Source organism: Glandiceps talaboti, chromosome 5 (assembly GCF_964340395.1).
Source record: "Glandiceps talaboti chromosome 5, keGlaTala1.1, whole genome shotgun sequence".
NCBI lineage: Eukaryota > Metazoa > Hemichordata > Enteropneusta > Spengelidae > Glandiceps > Glandiceps talaboti.
The window spans coordinates 20,429,610-20,448,255 of NC_135553.1; the positions used below are offsets into that span (position 1 = coordinate 20,429,610).

The following is an 18,646-nucleotide window of genomic DNA, read 5'->3' on the forward strand; positions in this document are numbered from 1 at the left end:
ACATGACTTCTAGGACAGACATCTACGTGGAATGTAAACAGGTGGTTAGGAGAAGCATTATGTTATATGAAATATTAGACTGTAATGATGTCATCGGTCCGCACTCATGCAGCCTGGGGAAAAGGGAGTTTAGACAGCGCCCACAACGGCTGATCTGTTAGTCTAATAAATGTGGCTTGGTATAGATTTCATGGATTTTGTATTGAATGTATTACTCAATCACTTTATCCTTAATGGTAGAGCATACATGGTATGGTGAACAGTTCAGTATGCAGGAGTTCCAGTAAAATGTTCATTGAAGTCTGACAATGAATCAATGCTTGATACCATAGAAAGTTGTGTATATTAATCATTTGAATTCCATATGCCATTGAAGCAAAACAAAAAACAACTTGATTAGAAAGGAAACCATTATTGCTGCAATCACAGTAATTGTGTTAATTTTCTATTGATTGTACAATAGGTTAAGTCCCCAGAATATGTCCAATCGTACTCCAGAAAGGTGTAACTGTAGTTTTATGAAAACGAAAGTTTGATGAATGTATTATTCACCAATAGAGGGCAGTATTACATGTGAAACTCTGTTTTAACCTGATTCAAGACTACACACTACACTATACTGACTTCCATATATTCCATTACAAATCTGTATCTTGAGTCCCAGGTATAGTAGTGGTTGTTCACTTTGCAATTCAATTGATCAAGGAAAGTGGCTGGGATTTCACATAATTTCTTTGTTTTTACAGTACCTTCTCAGAACCATGCAGAACACCTGGTTCTGGTTTGTTCTATTTTCTAAAAGTCTTGTCATTCTTAGATTATGCACAGATTGAAACCTCAAAACTGCTTTCATAATCTTTGGTTGAAATGATCAAAAATAGAAAACACTGCAAAGTTTCAGCACATGAAAAAATATGATATTTTAATTTTCAAAAAAAATGAATATTACACATTATATACATCAGGCTTATACATGTTTTGATCTCAAGCAAATTTGTATAAATTTTCTGAGATAAATTGTGTTGAACTGTACATGTTACTGGCAGAAGTGACTGAACATGAAATAAACTGAAACTGAAACAAAAATATTGTTTCCCATGTCTCAAAATGATAAACATACAGGAATGTATGTTTCACTTTATTATAATAGTAGAAGAGCCAATTATGCATTAATATTTACATATCATTATTTTGAAAACAAATAGTTGTTCTGGATTCTTAGAAATACCTACAATGTCTAGATGTAAAGATGTCAACTGAGCTAGTGCTAAGCTCTAAATCCTGGTGTGTGTGTGTGTGTGTGTGTGTGTGTGTGTGTGTGTGTGTGTGTGTGTGTGTGTGTGTGCGCGTGTATGCATGTGTAGTGTGCATGTGTGCTTGTGTGTTTCTTTTTGCTAAAAATTATGTTCTTGCAGCTTTAGCTTGTTCAATTTTCTTTCTAAAACCATTTGTGTTTAAGACAAGTTCTGCATGCTGTCTTCTGAGTGTCTCTAGTTTATCTCTAAGGTCATCTCCCTCATCTTTTCTTTCTTCAAAATCTCTCAGTAATGACTCGTTTCCTAGGAGACCACATTTCTGACGTAGTCTGTGGTTATCAATTCTCAACATATCCCTTGCCTTCTTGGTCCGTGACAATACATCACGTTTCTGAAATGAAATCAAATAAAAGATTTTATTACGATACGTTTCAGATCAAAGTATAAACATATGCACTGCATAGAATAATTACAACTGCTGCCTAAGCTGCTATGCTTGTCAGATGAGAAGGGAATTCTTACAAAAAAAGAAATTCAAAAGAATGGCAAATTGCCAGCAGACAACTTTGGTATGCTTTGGGAAACTGGTAAGTACCGTAATTTACTTTTTGCATATTAACTAGTATAGCAACCTAATTTGCATAAATATTAAATTTTCCTGAGAGCAAGTTTAGATGATGAAAACTAACTTTGTTTGTTTGAATAAGTGATTCTTCCTTCCTACATGCATCTAACTTTTTTGATATTTGTGTAGTAGGACACATGGCACATGGTCAAAATGTATTCCTGTAATATTACATCTGTAGTTTATCTTACCTGGCCTACAAGTGATTCAACATCTTTCAGCTGGAGATTCTGAACCTGGTTCTCAGCTTGTACAAACTGTAATTTCTCTTTCAAGTGAGTCAATACTTGTACGGTACTAGTAATCTTCTTCCTCAGTTTTAACAGTTCCTATGGTTACCAACAAAACATTTACACATTAATTTTATCCATGTTAACTTCAAGGGTACAAAATCTGAACCATTTCTGAATGCCAGAGCAAAGTCATTGTAATGTCAACAGAGGACTCTCTCACAGTCTCACGAGCATTGCTAGCAGAAAGGAATGTTTTGTGTGTATCGATATCTAGGGCATAATTGCCCTGGCCGTTGCAGTAATATGTCAAGGAATGGTTAGCCCTATGTAGTCAATGAGGGCGCACAGTACAAGGATATTCGAGTACAATTATGCAGTAGATATCATTACATACAAAACAGCATTTCTGATAGTAACACTACAGAGATTGTGAGAGAGTCTATGTCAACAGTACACAGCCTTAAAAACGGTTTCAGCCCACATTTGAAATTGCCCTTCAAGAACACACCAAAATAGTACAGAACTTTTATGGGTATTCTGCTCCCAGTGTAGACTAATGTTGAGCAGAAGGTGTATATATGTATATATGTATAAGTGTGTTGTTTTCATCCTGAGATAAACCATTTCAATGCATGATGTTGGTATTTTTTGTATTTTTTACTCTTCACAAAACTTGAATTCTCACATTCTTGTCAATAATGTAGAACGGTGTTTATACTCTGTGTGGTTTTGACCAAAGTAGTACTACTATTAATCAGCTTAGCAACTGCTGACATCAAACCAAGGACAAACCAAACCTGTTACAAACAGGGAAAGTAAACAACTGATTTGGATTAAGAACACTTGGAACAGCATGTTGGAAGTACATAGACTTGTATTACATGTCATCATTTGATAAGAACAGTTTTATGACCACTTTACATAATAGTTCACATTAAAAAACAAATTTCCAGTTCCCCTGACATTTCATGTACACATAAAGAGGCCATAAAACTGTTCTTATCAAACCATGGTGTGTAATACAAGTCTCTGTACTTCCAACATGCTGAGCCAAGTGTTATCAATCCAATTCATTTGTTTACTTTCCCTGTTTGTAACAGGTTCTGTTTGTCGGACAGTAGTACCTTCATGAAATTATTGTCCAATGATAAAATTACCATACTTGTAAGTAAGTTTAACCTTTGACCCACCTCGTTTCTCTCCTCTATCTTCTCATTGTAAGTCTGGTTTTCTATCTTCAGTTGTTCAAAATCAATCAGATGTAATCCTTCCGCCAACTCCTCCTTGGCTTTCAGCTGCTGTTCTCGTTTCTTCAACCGGTTTTTCAGTTTGATATTCTCCAACCTTACTTGAACCACTTCTAACTCCTTCTTCATTTCATTAGACAGGTACTGTTCTATGTCCTGTGAGGGGGGGGGGGGATATAAAAGTGTTCAAAACTCATGACTGATTCTGATATGATCAGAAGTAAATACTGATATTCAATATTTTGAATCATTTGACTTGTGGTTTACTGAAAAGTTGTCTGAAAAGTTGTCAATAGGAGTGAACAAATCTGTATTTCTAAGCCTTTTCTTTTTTTAATTTAATTTTCTTGTTTTTTATAATCATGGAAATCTGTCTCTTCTCTAATACATCTCCAACTTGCTCCATATCGCCTTCAATGGGGGTCTAAATATTATGACTATGCAATCACAAACCGACTCAACAACCTCCAAGAATTGATCAATCTTTCCTGTAATGCCATTAACCAGATTGGTGTCAAAAACACAAAATGGCTGTAAAAAATGGAATAATTCTTTTGATTTTCATCTAAAACTGATTTATACTTCACATTGAACTGAATAAAAGTGTTTGTTTAAAGAAACGAGTCCAAAACAATATAAATATGTTGATTGCAGGACAATCTAGACCATGTGACTGTCACATGATGATCACATGATCACATAACCCTGTACTGTTCGGTGACATACCTTTTCAGGTATAGTTTTTCCCGATCTACTGTTCATGGCTGATCTTGCAACTTGTCTCTTGAATTCCATGAAGTGTTTGTTTAATTCAGCCACACCTTCTTGTTTTTCTTGTCTCTTCTCTTTCAGTTCTTCAATTTGTCTCTGAAATTCATCTCTCTGGTCAGAGTCTTCAAGTCTTAATTCTTCAAGATTTGCTGCAGTGAAATGATGACAGGATTATAAATTAGTGAAGAAACTGATTTTTGTTGTTGAAGGAAACATATTCTAGTCTTCAGACATATTAATATTTAATAAATTGATCATGCGACAGGAAAATACAAGAATCCATCCAAATCAGAGAACACCAGCCATCCCTCCACTGTCACTATGGATACCATCTCCCACTTATTTACAATAGTCTACTGTCAGGTGATTCCACTACTAAGGTCACCTGACCAAATGGCATAATATCATTACGATGATGATGTCTGAGTGATTTGGGCGAAAGCTACATAGTTGATCCATAAACTAGATTCCAATAAGTTAACTTCTCTATTACTACAAGGGGTACTATATCAAATGGAGTCAATTTCTATTCTACCGTCTACGATATGGCAGCTGTTAAGTGTACAATGTTTAAACTCCAGTTGTTGGAGAATGATTTTTTTTGGTTTCAAACAACATTAAAACTACTGACATTAAAACTACTGACAACTGACCCCAAGAACCAAATTATTATTATTATTTTTTATTTTTTATTTTTTTATTTTATTTTTTTTTTTGGGGGGGGGGCAGTAACTTTGATTTCTGTCAATAGAGGCACACATTCCTAATTCAATATTCAATATAAAATAAAAATAGTACAGTTTTTGAAGTGATGGTAGAGAATTAAAACAAAGTTGTGTACCTGAATCTTTCAGGCTCTATGTTTGATTACTTTAGAAAAGAACATTAACAATTACATTAATTTGCATAAAAAATGACGGAAACTTACACATATATTTCAAGTATCTTTGTTCCTGGTCTGTCACATTCTTGTCCATTTCTTGTCTCTGTTCATCGGTTTTCTTCTTTCTGAAATACTCAGCCAGTTTATGTTGTAGTTGGAAATTCTGGTTAGTAAGTTGTTCTCGTTCTGCCATCACAGCCTGTGAGGTGAGACAAAAGTTAATTTATCATCAGATATTGCATGTGATACAACCGGTAATCCAGCCTTCGGTTTACTAAGATAGACTCAAACTAAATGTACTATTCTTCAATGTGGTAGATTACACAAGTGGGTGATAGTGGTTCCTCTGTTGTGTGATTCTAATCACCCTGTGATCAACATGGCATAAACATTGGAAGTCCCCAAAATAGTACAGTGAGGTAAGTTCATGGAACTCTCAATTAAACTCTGAGATGCCTCCCTACTGAGACTATAATTAAACCAACATCCATTCAATAGTTTATCACTGTTGTATCAACATGTTGTGACAATAGTTTTAGTTTGTGTCTATCTTAGAAAACCAAAGCCTCAACTACCAGGGTAACACGATGTATACAAATTGTATATGATTCTTTATTATCTGACAGTGTGTGCCAGGGGTACTTGAAATTTGTTTGTGAATGTGAACTATTATGTAAAAAGACATTAAAAAAAGTGTTCTTATCAAATAATGGAATGTGATTCTTGTCAATGTACTTCAACATGATGTGCAAGTGTAATTAATCCAATTCAATTGTTTGCTTTCCCCTATTTGTAACACAACGTTCTGCTTGTAAATGCTTGTCTGTCGCTGGTTATACATTTGAAAATATCAATGAACTGTGTTGTTCTGAAAACTGATTTATTTCCAGGATCATGACTGTTTTTTGTTTTTTTGAAGATTTCCCTGAATGATTTACGTACATGATATCTTTCTATCATTTCTTCTCTACTAATCATTGGTTCTTCTTCTTCTTCTTCTTCTTCATCATAATATTCCTCATCTTCTTCTTGAAGTGGTGAATCTAAATGAATCACAAGATAAGATGATATTGTCCATCAATCATTACATTGATCTCTATGAAAGTATGTATTCTCTTATCAAAGAAATGAATGCACACTGATCAACTATACCCACGTCACACAAACTCAATAATAAGCAAACTCTCCTCCCTCTAGATGAATGTTCTCAAGTGCAACATCAATATATTTATTTATGTATGATGTAAACCGTGGTGAAAATTGTAGAGGTCACACTGCTACAATTGATACAATGTAAAGACGTGTAAATACTTTAAACTGGAAACCCAGCACTGTATATCACATTAGGAATGAATTTTTATCAACTTATCACCATCTCAGTAGTAAATACAGAACCTGTTATCATTGAAGGCATGAATGTTTTTGAAATTTGGTTAGAAGTACGAACGAACATGAAGTTCAATACTTGCATTTATACCAGACCCCCTTCCCCTTTAATAAATGAATAAAGTTTGTTTATTGAGCTGCGACTGTCCCTAACCAAATCATAGATGATATCATATATTACAATTTGTAAGTATTCTAGATAATGATTCCTTACCTCTCCTCTCTGGTGTACCTGGTTCTATTGGTTCTGGAGATGCCCTGGGACTGCCTTCTCTGGATAATGCTTCCCCAACAGCTACGGCTTCAGCAACTGTTTCTAACCGTTCGCCTTCAGCAAATGTATCACTTTGAGGGATTGGTGACTCTGCTTTCTTTTCACCATCTTCTCCACCTTCCCCTTCTACAGCTGCCTCACCTTCACCTTCCTTCTCTGCTTTCTCACCTTCCCCTTCTTCACCTTCCCCATCACCTTTGTCTGACTTCTTTTCTTCCCCCTCCCCTTCTGCTGGGGCAGCACCCTCTTCCCCTTCAGCAGGTTTTTCTCCCTCCTCCCCTTCTGCAGCTGCTTCTCCTTCAGGCTTTTCCCCTTCTGTTTTCTCTCCCTCTCCTTCTGCACCCTCAGGTTTTTCTCCTTCTTCCCCTTCTGGTTTTTCTTTGTCTGCATCTTCAGCTGGTGCAGCTTCACCTGGGGATACATAAAAAATTCTAATTACAGTTTTCAAACTTTTTAGTTTTTACTCTTTTTTCCCTTATGTTTGAGAAATTGTGTCTATTCTAGTATTTAACAGACATAGACACACATATATATAGACAGGCACACACACACACACACACACACACACACACACACACACACACACACACACACATGCATGCATGCACAGACACACACATACACATGCACACACATCTTCACAGCAGACTGGATTGTCCCAGTAGGAAGCTTTCTCTTCACTCACTGAGTAGAAAGAATGCTCACCAGTTTGACCCTTAAATTCCTCAAGCCCTATACGGAGCCTACAAACACATGTATACACATTGTCAGAGTATCTTAAAAAAACACAATTATTTGCATTTACATATATCATATCATACCTTCGGCACCCTCAGCTGGAGCAGGTTTTTCACCATCCACTTCATCACCATCAGCAGGAGCTGCAGCAGCTTCCTCCCCCTCTGCAGGTGCAGCAGCAGGTTCTGCACCATCACCTTCTCCCTCAACAGGAGCTGCTGCCTCTCCTTCAGCAGCTACCGTTTCTCCTCCTTCTGCAGGTGCTTCACCCTCCTCTGCAGGTTTTTCCTCACCCTCAGCTGGTGCAGCTTCTGTTGCTTCAGCAGGGGCTGCATCATCTACGACAGTGGGGATAAAAATATATGAGAATCTGCACAAAAGGCACATTTTTCTTTCAAAAAGATTTGAAAATGTCAACAAAATGCTCTGAATGATGTGTTAATACCATCCACTTTCCAGTTCAACTCTGCCACAAAATATGGATAACCTCAGATGATGTCAGATTGAAGTATATTCCATGACATAACCCCACTCTATCACTATGACAGGTAATCCAAATTACCACATCTGGATTCAATAACCAACGCTTACAGCTTTCATGTCAGTCACAGTACTAATTTATCGGTAACATGTTTAAAAGCTCTAGGAGAAATAAACTAACATAGATTTAAATACTGGTACTAACCAGCTGGAGGAGGTTGTTCTTCAGTTGGTGCAGCTGCTGCTTCTTCACCACCACCCTCTGCCTCAGCTGGTGCTGCGTCTGGTGCTGCAGCCTCTTCTGTCGGTGGTGGTACTTCTTGACCCTCTTGGGCTTCACCATTTGTTTCGGGTGCTGCAGCCTAGTAAACAAACAGTGAATATAAAAATCTTTGCTGTTTTCTCACAAATTAAAAGGTGTGCTGTTGATAATTTCTGATTACATTTTTTTTGTATTTGGAACAATATTTACATAAATTAATGTCTAGTTTTCTGTTTTGATTAGGACCGTTTAAATTCAAGGCCTCACTAAACAGATGTAACACATCATTTCTGTAATTCGTAACTTCAGATCCACTTTCTCTATCTGTTGACAGTTAAATATACCCCTCCCCCCACCACCGCCCCAACAATAAGAATAAATGAATGAATAATATTTACATAAAACTGTAACATGTGATACTTTTATGCTGAAGTTATGGTGCGGTGAAATTAGATGTGGTGCGAAAAATTACATATATATTTTTTCTCTCCAATTGTATTTCTATTTTATCAAGACGGCGTGCCTGCATTCACCATAATCAAATCCAAGTAACTGCACTCCACTCGAGCACTCGTATCCCATACCTCACACATACGAAAGTCTGGGGAAGAACATTATTACATTTTGTAGGGCTTCACTCTATTGTACATACGGTCACACATGATACTTTGGATATTTTGATAGAAATAAGTTATGTATACATTCGCTTGGTAATAAAGTATCTTTGGGGACACAATTATCGGAAAATTTCCAAAGAACTACAAGAATCAGTTGGTCTTACCTGATCGTCAGCCATTTTCGCTTCTGTCACTGTTGTCATGGATTGTCATGTGACCAAAACACTGTCTGATGCACTGCGCCCTCAATGTTGTCAAAATGTCGCTCTCGCGATAGTTTCCGAGATTGAATTTTTACCGCGAATTTTTGAGTTTGGCTTTGTCAGCTTCAGTGTAGCGTCTCCAGCACCCATATTGAGTGTGTATATTTCTTTTCAGTTAATTTATTTCCGATACTGCAAATTGCAAGATGATGTCGTGTGTTAGCACCTCAGATGTGATCAGTGAGTGTAAGAAGGGTCAAATTCAGGTGAGATTACCTATTTGGTGGAATTTTTTCGCCTTATTTTGAGACCGGTCGTAAAGCCTGGCTGGCGCCTAGGTTTCATTGTACACTTTGATATCTATATTGTTTGCAAAATAGTGTTTTTCCCCCATTTCTAATCGACATTGAAATAGCATCGATTGAATGGTTAGTTCTAGATCATATAAATTTACTATGTTAGTAGACACTCGAAATTTGATTTGGTAAAAAAAATATGCTAAGATTAAGAATATATAGCAACCTTGCCAAGGCCAGGGAAGCCACAAAACGGCGCCAAAAATCGTGCGACTGAAATTCAACTATCAGATAAAAATTGACTCTCAAACTTACACCTCGTGTGAAAAGACGTTTTTTTAATTTGTAATCTAAACAGGTCACGGAAAAATATCATCAGTAAGTTCAATATTGTATTTTGAATTGTTATAACATTTTCAGAAATCATTTTTTTTTGTTATTTTGAATAATTTTGGTGGTCCTTTTTTTTTTTATAAATCGCAGGTTATATTTGGACCAATGTTCTCTGGCAAAACGTAAGTAATAAAAGTTCGTTTGTAGTAGAGTTGAAAACAAAATCATTGCATGGGACCATCTGTTAGTGTTACTATACTTGGCTGACCATTATAATTTATACATGTATTTATACCTCTATGATCAATATCATTCATGGTGTGATTGTTACTAAACAACAATACATAGGTACTAACACTACTAATATAATTCTCTAAATGCAATCATGATCTCAAGACTAGCAAAATATCATGCAACTATTCAATGGTATTAAAATTTGCTACTATAGTTATCCATGGATGTATTAGTGATAATACATCCATGGATAATACATCCATCCCAGTCTCTTGTCTATCGAACAATTTATACATTTTTTCTCTCATTCATTTATCAATTATCATGTATATGATATCAGTGAGTGAATTATATCATTAACTTTATTATATACAAGCTGATTAAAAGTAATCATAATATCGTAGGGGTAGGAACAGTGCAGATGGTGTATGGGAGTCGATACTGACAATGTCCCCCAACAAGGAGAGGGACAATGTCAATAACAAAATCAAATCCCAACTTATTCCGTCTGCAAGCAGGACTACATACCTCCATGCATATCTATAATATAATCAAGTAAAAAGTAAGGTGTTCAGGATAGGTTAACGTATCCCCTGACTTTCACTTGCTATGCCAAACTACAAGTGATTGAATGTACAATTTCCCCACTAGTATGTATAAATACTTGTATACTTGTACTTATTTTTGTTTTTAATTTTATGATTTTTTTGTGCTGAGAATAGCTCCCAGTGATTTTATGTTGTGCCAACGTATACACACAATGCTAGAGATCCATTCAAGTTTAGGACTATATGTGACAGGGCTATGTTGCACACTCCATATCACTGCAAACTGGCTTGCAAACATAGCACGTGCGGGCTCTGTGTGACTCTTGAGTAATAGTCCCTGACTTTTCGAGTCATTACTCCAGGACATAGTCAGAATGTATTCTTTATCAATTTCATTATATTTTGGATTGGCTAGAACTGAACTAATCAGGAGGATAAAGAGATTTCAGATTGCCAATCATAGCTGCCTTATTATCAAATACGCCAAAGATGACAGGTATGACAAGAATGGTGTCGCCACCCATGATAGGTATGTATACTTTAATGTAACACCTTGGGCACAATATAATATTAGATGACAGGGGGCAGTGAATCTAAGATGGTCTTTGTATCGATGTCATTTGATTTCATTCATATGTAGATTAATAATAAATTTGTACTGACATACTGCTGCAAATATCTGATATACTGGCTGCAGGCAATAAGGCGTAAAAAAATTGTGTGGTTCTGATTACATTCAATAATAGGTGGGGCAGGTAGATTTTTTTTTTATTATTATTTTTTTTTTCATGTGAGTGTCTAGTTCAATTTTTCCATTGTTTTCCAAATGGTTTCTGTTGTTTATTTCTTCCTATCAGATGTACAGCCATTACAGATTGGAAGAAAAGTTTTATATTGTCTTTTGAAGTTGATGTCAGTTTCTGCATCCAATATTTCTTGTGAGACTTCATGATTTTCGCGATTTTATTTTTATTTTTCTCGAATATGTAAAAAAAAAAGTTTACGGTCGGCGTGAAAAACTAGGTGGGGGTTGGGTAACCAGAACCAAACAACTTTTTTTTATATGGCCTTAGCGAAAATTTCAGGATTAGAATATGTTGCCAGTAGCAGAACTTTGATTGTAATAAATGCAACTTTTGCTCATAGTCACATCATCCTTCAAAGACTTATTGTGGAAAGGATAAGTTGTAAAAATTTACTAGTAGTAATACAAGTAGCTGTGGAACAGTACTGATTGCATTGTTGGTGACAATCACCTGGGCTCTGTGTTGATTTAAATGAAGCGCTTTACATCGCACCACAGGACTTCTAATGATATATAATGAAGGCTCTTTAATAGAAAACACTGGTCACAACCAGTTAGCCCTCTATAGTCTAAGCCATTGTTCGACATGCCACTGATTCACACAATCTCAAGTGATGCAACAAAATTTGGTGTTCCCCTTATCTCTTGCTACTTATACAAGAAATCTCAATTTGTCTAATTTTGACTCACAACAAAATTTGGCTTTCGTTAGAGGGCACACTGGTCACAACTAACAAATGCAATACAAGTATTTATCCTAGATTTAAAATATATTTATTTCAGAGAGGTGAAAGCTGCAATTTCTGCGAATGAACTTCATGAAGTCAAAAATACAGCATTGAAGTATGATGTCATCGGTATTGATGAAGGCCAATTTGTAAGTACTACCTGGTAGTAAGTTCCTACAAAACACATAAAATTATTAATTACTTATTGATTTAAAGGATGGAAGATTTACAGACTTTTTTCCACAAGAGGAACTCTATTTTCAGTTCAGAAATACATATATAGGACTATTGGTTACCTATCCTTTCTGGAATTGGTAGCCCACTAAGACTACCAAATAAAAAAGTTAATTTCAAGCCCTGATAGTCATCATAGATGTGATACATATACTGCAAACCTAGAGATTTTCGCAATAAGAAAATGTAACGATTTTACAGTTTTCAGCTATTTTTCAAAGGCTAATTATCACTAATTACCAGACTGGTACAATGTGTTCATATACAAGAAGGCATTTTAGTCACTACTTATTTTCAAAATCTTCTTTTCCACCCAAACTAAGTCTTCAGAGAAAATTTTCAGGTTTACAGTTTTGTATTGTTCATAATTTCCAATTTTTTGTCAAATATGCACTAAAATATTGAGATGTCGTCAATGAAATCTGGGAGAAAATAGATCTGTTTATTTACAGTTGTTTCTGTTGTATGATCTTCTCCCCATTAGTTCCCAGACTGTGTAGAGTTCAGTGAGGAGATGGCAGACAAAGGAAAGAAAGTTATTGTAGCGGCTTTGGACGGAACGTTCCAGAGAAAAGTAAGTTATCTATGTATAGTAATTGTACAGAGTTTGGAAATCTGTAGATGCCTGTTTGCTATAAATCAAACTCAATATATTTTTTTTAAACACATGGCAATAAAGTATCTGTATCTGTATCAGTAGTGTACCAGTACTAGTACACAATATGCTGTATGACACTTTGCTCTCTGGGCCAATTTGACGAATCATTGATACACACCACAGCAATATCTTGTGATACACTGACATTTGGTGTTCCCATATACCTTACTACGAAGTGACTTGCAAAGAAACACATTTTAAAGATTTCCAGCCACAAAAGATTTTGGGCATGCTGTTTTAATACCCATTGATACCCACTCTGCCGTCAGTTTTGAAAGAAGTGTTGTATGAGGGCGCTGTACATTATGGTAGACATTGATCCAACCTAATCACCTATCATCTTTGTTGACAAGACAACTTGTCACCTTTCCTCCAATGGCACATAGAGTGATAAACATTAATGATTTGCTGGGAGGTACTGAAATATCAAATGTATAATTTATATAGTCTTTGTGATAAAAATACCTAAAGATATGTTTTTCACTTTGTACCCTTCAAGTGCCTCTTCTGTCCCCAAAAACAGTGCACAGTCAAACCTTGTATGTACGAATAGCATGGGACTAGGGAATCCCTATTTCGTTATAACTGTACTAACACTGGGGGCGCTATTCACCATATATGTATACTTCAACTATGATATCTTACTCTACAGGGTTTTGGCAATATTCTAAATCTGGTCCCCTTGGCAGAGAGTGTAATTAAACTAAATGCTGTATGCATGCATTGTTATAGTGAAGCGGCCTACACAAAGAGAATAGGAGCTGAGACTGCTGTAAGTACGATCAGCTGATTATGTTGTCTCTGAATTTTGCAGACATGCATTGTACGCCACTTTAAAGTGGCAATATGGACGAGGATTGGGTATTTATTTTTGATTTTTAATTCACAAAGCAATTTTATCATAGCTTCCTACTTCAAAAATCAATGTGAAACAACATGCCAAGTCATTGTTTGTAACTCGATAAATGGCAAACGACTGATAAATGCGTAAAATGTTATTGTATGTACAATAACAAACTTTTGTACTCACTTTTAGCTTTTTGCAATGTATTGAGTTACAAACACAGACTTGGTCTATGTTGTTTCACATTGATTTTTCAAGTAGGAAGCCATGATAAAATTGCTTTGTGAATTAAAAATCCAAAATAAATACCCAATCCTCATCCATATGACCACTTTAAATGAATGTGAAGTGAAAGAAGTTAATCCTCTGATACAATCAGTACAATGTACATACACTTAACACTGCAAATTGCAATATGGTCTATTTTCCAGTTCCAGGATATATGGGGGGGGGGGGGGGTGTTGCTTATATTGTTACTTTAGACTTGGTTTGTCTTTTACATATGAAATAACATTTTCGTCATGAAATGATGGCAAGACACATTGACCTTGAATTGTGAGTGATTTTTAAATGCAATGAATGACACAGAAGGATTTTACTGGTAAATTGTAGGATACAGTCAGGTAATAACCAGTGTGCCCTCTAAGCCAATTTGAGGCGCCACTGATTGATATGCACACACTTTCTAGTGATGCACCAAAATTTGGCGTTCCCCTATCTCTTACTATGTGGTGACTCACAAGAAATCCCAGTTTTTCTCATTTTTGACTCAACAAAGTTTTGCTATCGTTAGAGGGCACATCAGTGCATGCAAAGGCTCCTACTTGTACAGACTGCATGCCATTGTATGTGTAGACACAGTGTGTCATGGGACCAGCAACTGGTCTATTCACAAGTGATTGACGTTTGTTTGTCTGCAATGTGACAAAAGATAGTGACATGAATGATGTAAGTGTTCTGTACTGGTCAATGGCCAGGTTATCAACTGTGTAATCTAGGGTCAGACAAAGACTCTTAAAAAATCTGAACAACTGCTTGAAGACAATAATTGTCAATGTAGGGTTTTTGTTAAGGGCCGCCGATAAGCAGGTAAAATCTACCAGGGTTCTCAAGTAATTTTACCGATGTTCCCACACAAAATTATAGATTGCATAGGAAACTATGCAACTTTTATCCCTTTCTAACACCATCTTTCCCCCGCTTTTCTGTTATTGTTCCCCAACCTGAGCAAAAAAAATTGTAGCTCCATAGTATTCTGTGAGATTTTATGACTTTTTTGTCCACTGTAAATTAAACTGTTGTATACTTCAATTTTTGATCCTTTCAGGTTGAAATCATAGGAGGCACTGACAAGTACCTGGCAGCATGCAGAGATTGCTATCACCTACCAATCAGTCACCATACACACGAAGAAACACCACTTCAAAATGTTACTACTAGTTCCAAAACTAATACTAATACAAACAATGTTCAGGGTAGAAAACTATTCAAAGACTCACCAAAGAAAAACAAGAAAGAAAATAGACCACTAGAGACAGAAACTGCTTGATGTTATCAGAAAGTCTGCGAGTGGAGAGGTCATTGCGCTTTAGTATTTTATAATAGTCAATTTATATTTTCATGTATCATGAAATATTACTGTATTTGTCCAAAAATCAAAAAATGTTTATCGTATAATCTGGTTTCTTTTTGACTTTTTTTAGTGCATAGGTGAAAGTAATAAAATTACTATTGTTTGTAGGATTTTGAATTCATTGGCAATATTTTTTAGCAATACTAGATAGAGTAAGACATGTCAGGCAGATTTTATATACATTAGAAAACTGATAATTTTTTTTGCAGTGATTACTTTTAGAACTAAAATAAAATTTAGTTTAGTTTTCATTTAGACTTTATAAGGTGAATGCTAATTTAATATATTTCCCCCCCCCCCCAAAAAAAAAAACAACAACAAACAAACAAACTACTGTGCATGTTTGAATTGAGAGATGGTGAGACTTTCTCTGGCAGGGAAATTCAATGGAGGACAAAGACTGTCTGAGATATGTATGTATTGAGAGCAGACTGCTCTCGCCATATGATATGTCTACTTCCTGATACAACAATGGCAGAGAACAGACACAAACTACAACTACCAGTACATTGCAACATGTCGATATATATGCTAATACTGGACATTGATGTACAACTGCCGACATCAGACCGTGGACGAACGGAACCTCTTACAAACAGTAATACAAGTCTCTGTACTTCTAACACGCTGTGCCAAGTATTATTAATCCAATTCAGTTGTGTATTTTCACTTGCATCATTTGTCAGAAACAAATTTCCAGTTCACCCTAGCATTTCATGTACACATAAAGAGACCATAAAACTGTTCTTATCAGACCATGGTGTGTATTACAATTACAGGTCTCTGTTATTCAATTGGATTAAGAACATTTGGCACAGCATGTTTACTTTCCCAGTTTGTAACAGGTTCTGTTCGTCCATGGTCTGGTGTCAGCAGTTGTAATTACATTCACAGTATGGCGATGTCTCTGATAACAAGTTTTTTCTAAAGTGGAGGTTCATTCAATCTCAATTCCAACTTTAACATGCATTCTGTCTACAGGAAGCCACACCACAATGTTCTATTTTTGTACTCTATGATTTCCAGTTGACAACATTTTCTAGGACTTCCTTTGTTTGTGTGCTATTCTACAAGGTGATGTTATCAGCATAACAAGGCCAACTTGTGTAATCTACTTTATACAATAATTTACTGTAAACCTAGATATGTTCGCTACTAGAAAATTTTGTGATTTTATTAGTCTTCAGCTACTTCTCAGAGACCAAATATTTTACTAATTACCAGACTGGTGCATTTTGTTCATGTACAAGAAGGCAATTTTAATAGTCACTACTTATTTTTGTATTTAAGTTTTCCAGCAAAATAAGTGAAACATGTCTTTGGTGAAATGTTCCAGGTTTACAATATCAGTTTGTGTCCGACTTAGTATGCTGTTTCCATGGTAACAATATTTTATTAAATGAGCACATTTTCAGCGATGAATTTTAACCATTTCAAGGAATGAACTTCAGTGGAATACTTCATTTTATTAATCGAAATTATCAAATACTGAAATAACTAATGAAGTACTTAAAACAATAGGACTCTGGTTCTATTTATTGGTCTTACGGACGACTGCACAATGTCATACAAGCTCAATAAATAATAATCTTTATTTATACTGGATAGTTATTTAAGCATATAAACACTTGTCTCCCAAGAAGTCCAGTGAGGGCCATCCCTCATGGGTTCAGTGTTAATGCAGGAGGAAACCTGTGTTGTTCGGTAGAGTCAAACTGGAGGACACTCTTCTTACTTACAGCGTGGTAAATTTAATCGAACCCTGAATGGGGTTCGAACCCCGACCACAGTGGTAAGAGGCAAGTGGTTTAACCACTCGGCCACCGACGGCATTTAGGACAAAAACTCCTCCACTCAAAATGAATGTTCACAAGTGTGACATCGACATGTTTATAAAACATGGTGAAAATTGTGGCAGTCACACCACCATGATGATCGATGCAATGTAAAAAATATGATGGTAAAGACATTAAAATACTAACCGGAAACCCAGCACTGTATATCATAGTAGAAGTAAATTTTAATCAACAACTTATCAACACATATCAGTAGTAAATACAGAACCTGTTATCACTGAAGGTGTGAAAGTTTTCGAAATTTGGTTAAAAGTGCAAAAATTACGTTCAGTAATCATATTGACATCAGAACCAACCACCACCACCCCAAAGTTTGTTTATTGAGCTTGTGTGATCAACCGTTGTATTTCAATGTGCATATTTCTCAGGACACTTTCAAAAAGGGCAGTACATCATATTCATCAGGTACTTTTGTGAAAGTTTTCATTTTCGTGTTATTATGTCTTACTCTCAGTGGCAAGTGGTATGTGTTGTATGTAAAAACATTTTAATTAAATAGTGTACTTTTCAATAAAATTAATATTTTGTAATTTTTTTTTTTACGACTTTTATTGTAATGAGATCTGTTTCAAGACAAACTTTTTTATATGAAGTATAAAGCAGCAATCTACTGTTTGGTACTTAGTGATTGACACCATAGATTGCGAATAACTTCATCTCAATTTCGATGCCGACCATTTTCAACTCGTCCCAATTTCGACGCCGACCATTTTCAACTCGTCCCAATTTCGACGCCGACCATTTTCAACTCGTCCCAATTTCGACGCCGACCATTTTCAACTCGTCCCAATTTCGACGCCAACCATTTTCAACTCGTCCCAATTTCGATGTCGACCATTTTCAACTCGTCCCAATTTCGACGCCGACCATTTTCAACTCGACTCAATTTCACTCTTCCCACTCTTTCAAAATCACATAGGAAAGTAATGTGCAGATCTTTGCAATATCGATTAACGTGTGCAAGTATTTTAGTTATAGAGAGCGTTATGATACTACATCTTAAAGATGTAAAAAACAGTGTACATCCAAAATATTGACCTCCCTTGTTTTAGAAGGAAAACCAGACCTTTATTGTTAACAGATACTGAAAAATATAACAAACAATCAGCCCAGAAATCCTATGCACTGAAATTGGAGCAAGTTGAAATTGGGACAAAATAATCTGTCACTGACAGCAAATGCTCCAGGGAAGTTCTTGAAATATCTGAAATTTTAAACAAACTAAGGAATGTCCTGGAAAAATTCTATCATCTAAATAATGAAATTTGTGAAACTTAAAATTCCCCAATTAAACCTTGCAAGTAAATTTGATGAAACACATGACAATACCTCTGTAATTACTGTAATTACTGTGGAAAACTACCAACACTACACTTTCAAATTTCTGATCCTCCCTCATGAAGATGTAAAAAAAAAAAATTGTTTTCATTTCTTTAATCATTAACTTCACTATCTGGACTCAAAAACTGGCAAAGTGAGTCTGTATGACTACATCCTGTATG

At 35.8% G+C, this 18,646-nt stretch overlaps 2 protein-coding genes across 3 annotated transcripts; one reads left to right on the plus strand and one right to left on the minus strand.

The window, feature by feature from the left end:
* Positions 1 to 1,335: 1,335 nt before the first annotated feature.
* Positions 1,336 to 8,965, minus strand: LOC144435264 (cilia- and flagella-associated protein 184-like). Of its 2 annotated transcripts, none has more exons than XM_078123852.1 (10): positions 8,937 to 8,965; positions 8,099 to 8,255; positions 7,497 to 7,730; positions 6,616 to 7,065; positions 5,958 to 6,058; positions 5,061 to 5,214; positions 4,088 to 4,281; positions 3,305 to 3,517; positions 2,073 to 2,210; positions 1,336 to 1,647 (listed from the first exon to the last, which is right to left on the minus strand). In XM_078123852.1, exons 1-10 carry the CDS (start codon positions 8,949 to 8,951, stop codon positions 1,402 to 1,404), a joined length of 1,902 nt encoding a protein of 633 aa, XP_077979978.1. In that variant the 5' UTR covers positions 8,952 to 8,965; the 3' UTR covers positions 1,336 to 1,401. The 2 variants fall into 2 exon arrangements, with proteins under 2 accessions (XP_077979978.1, XP_077979977.1); XM_078123851.1 differs by having other exon boundaries at positions 6,616 to 7,086; positions 7,497 to 7,751.
* A 216-nt stretch (positions 8,966 to 9,181) lies between these two features.
* LOC144435718 (thymidine kinase, cytosolic-like) lies at positions 9,182 to 15,204 on the plus strand. Its single transcript, XM_078124326.1, has 7 exons — positions 9,182 to 9,241; positions 9,755 to 9,786; positions 10,802 to 10,915; positions 11,975 to 12,068; positions 12,638 to 12,727; positions 13,464 to 13,583; positions 14,983 to 15,204. Exons 1-7 carry the CDS (start codon positions 9,182 to 9,184, stop codon positions 15,202 to 15,204), a joined length of 732 nt encoding a protein of 243 aa, XP_077980452.1.
* Positions 15,205 to 18,646: the final 3,442 nt, after the last annotated feature.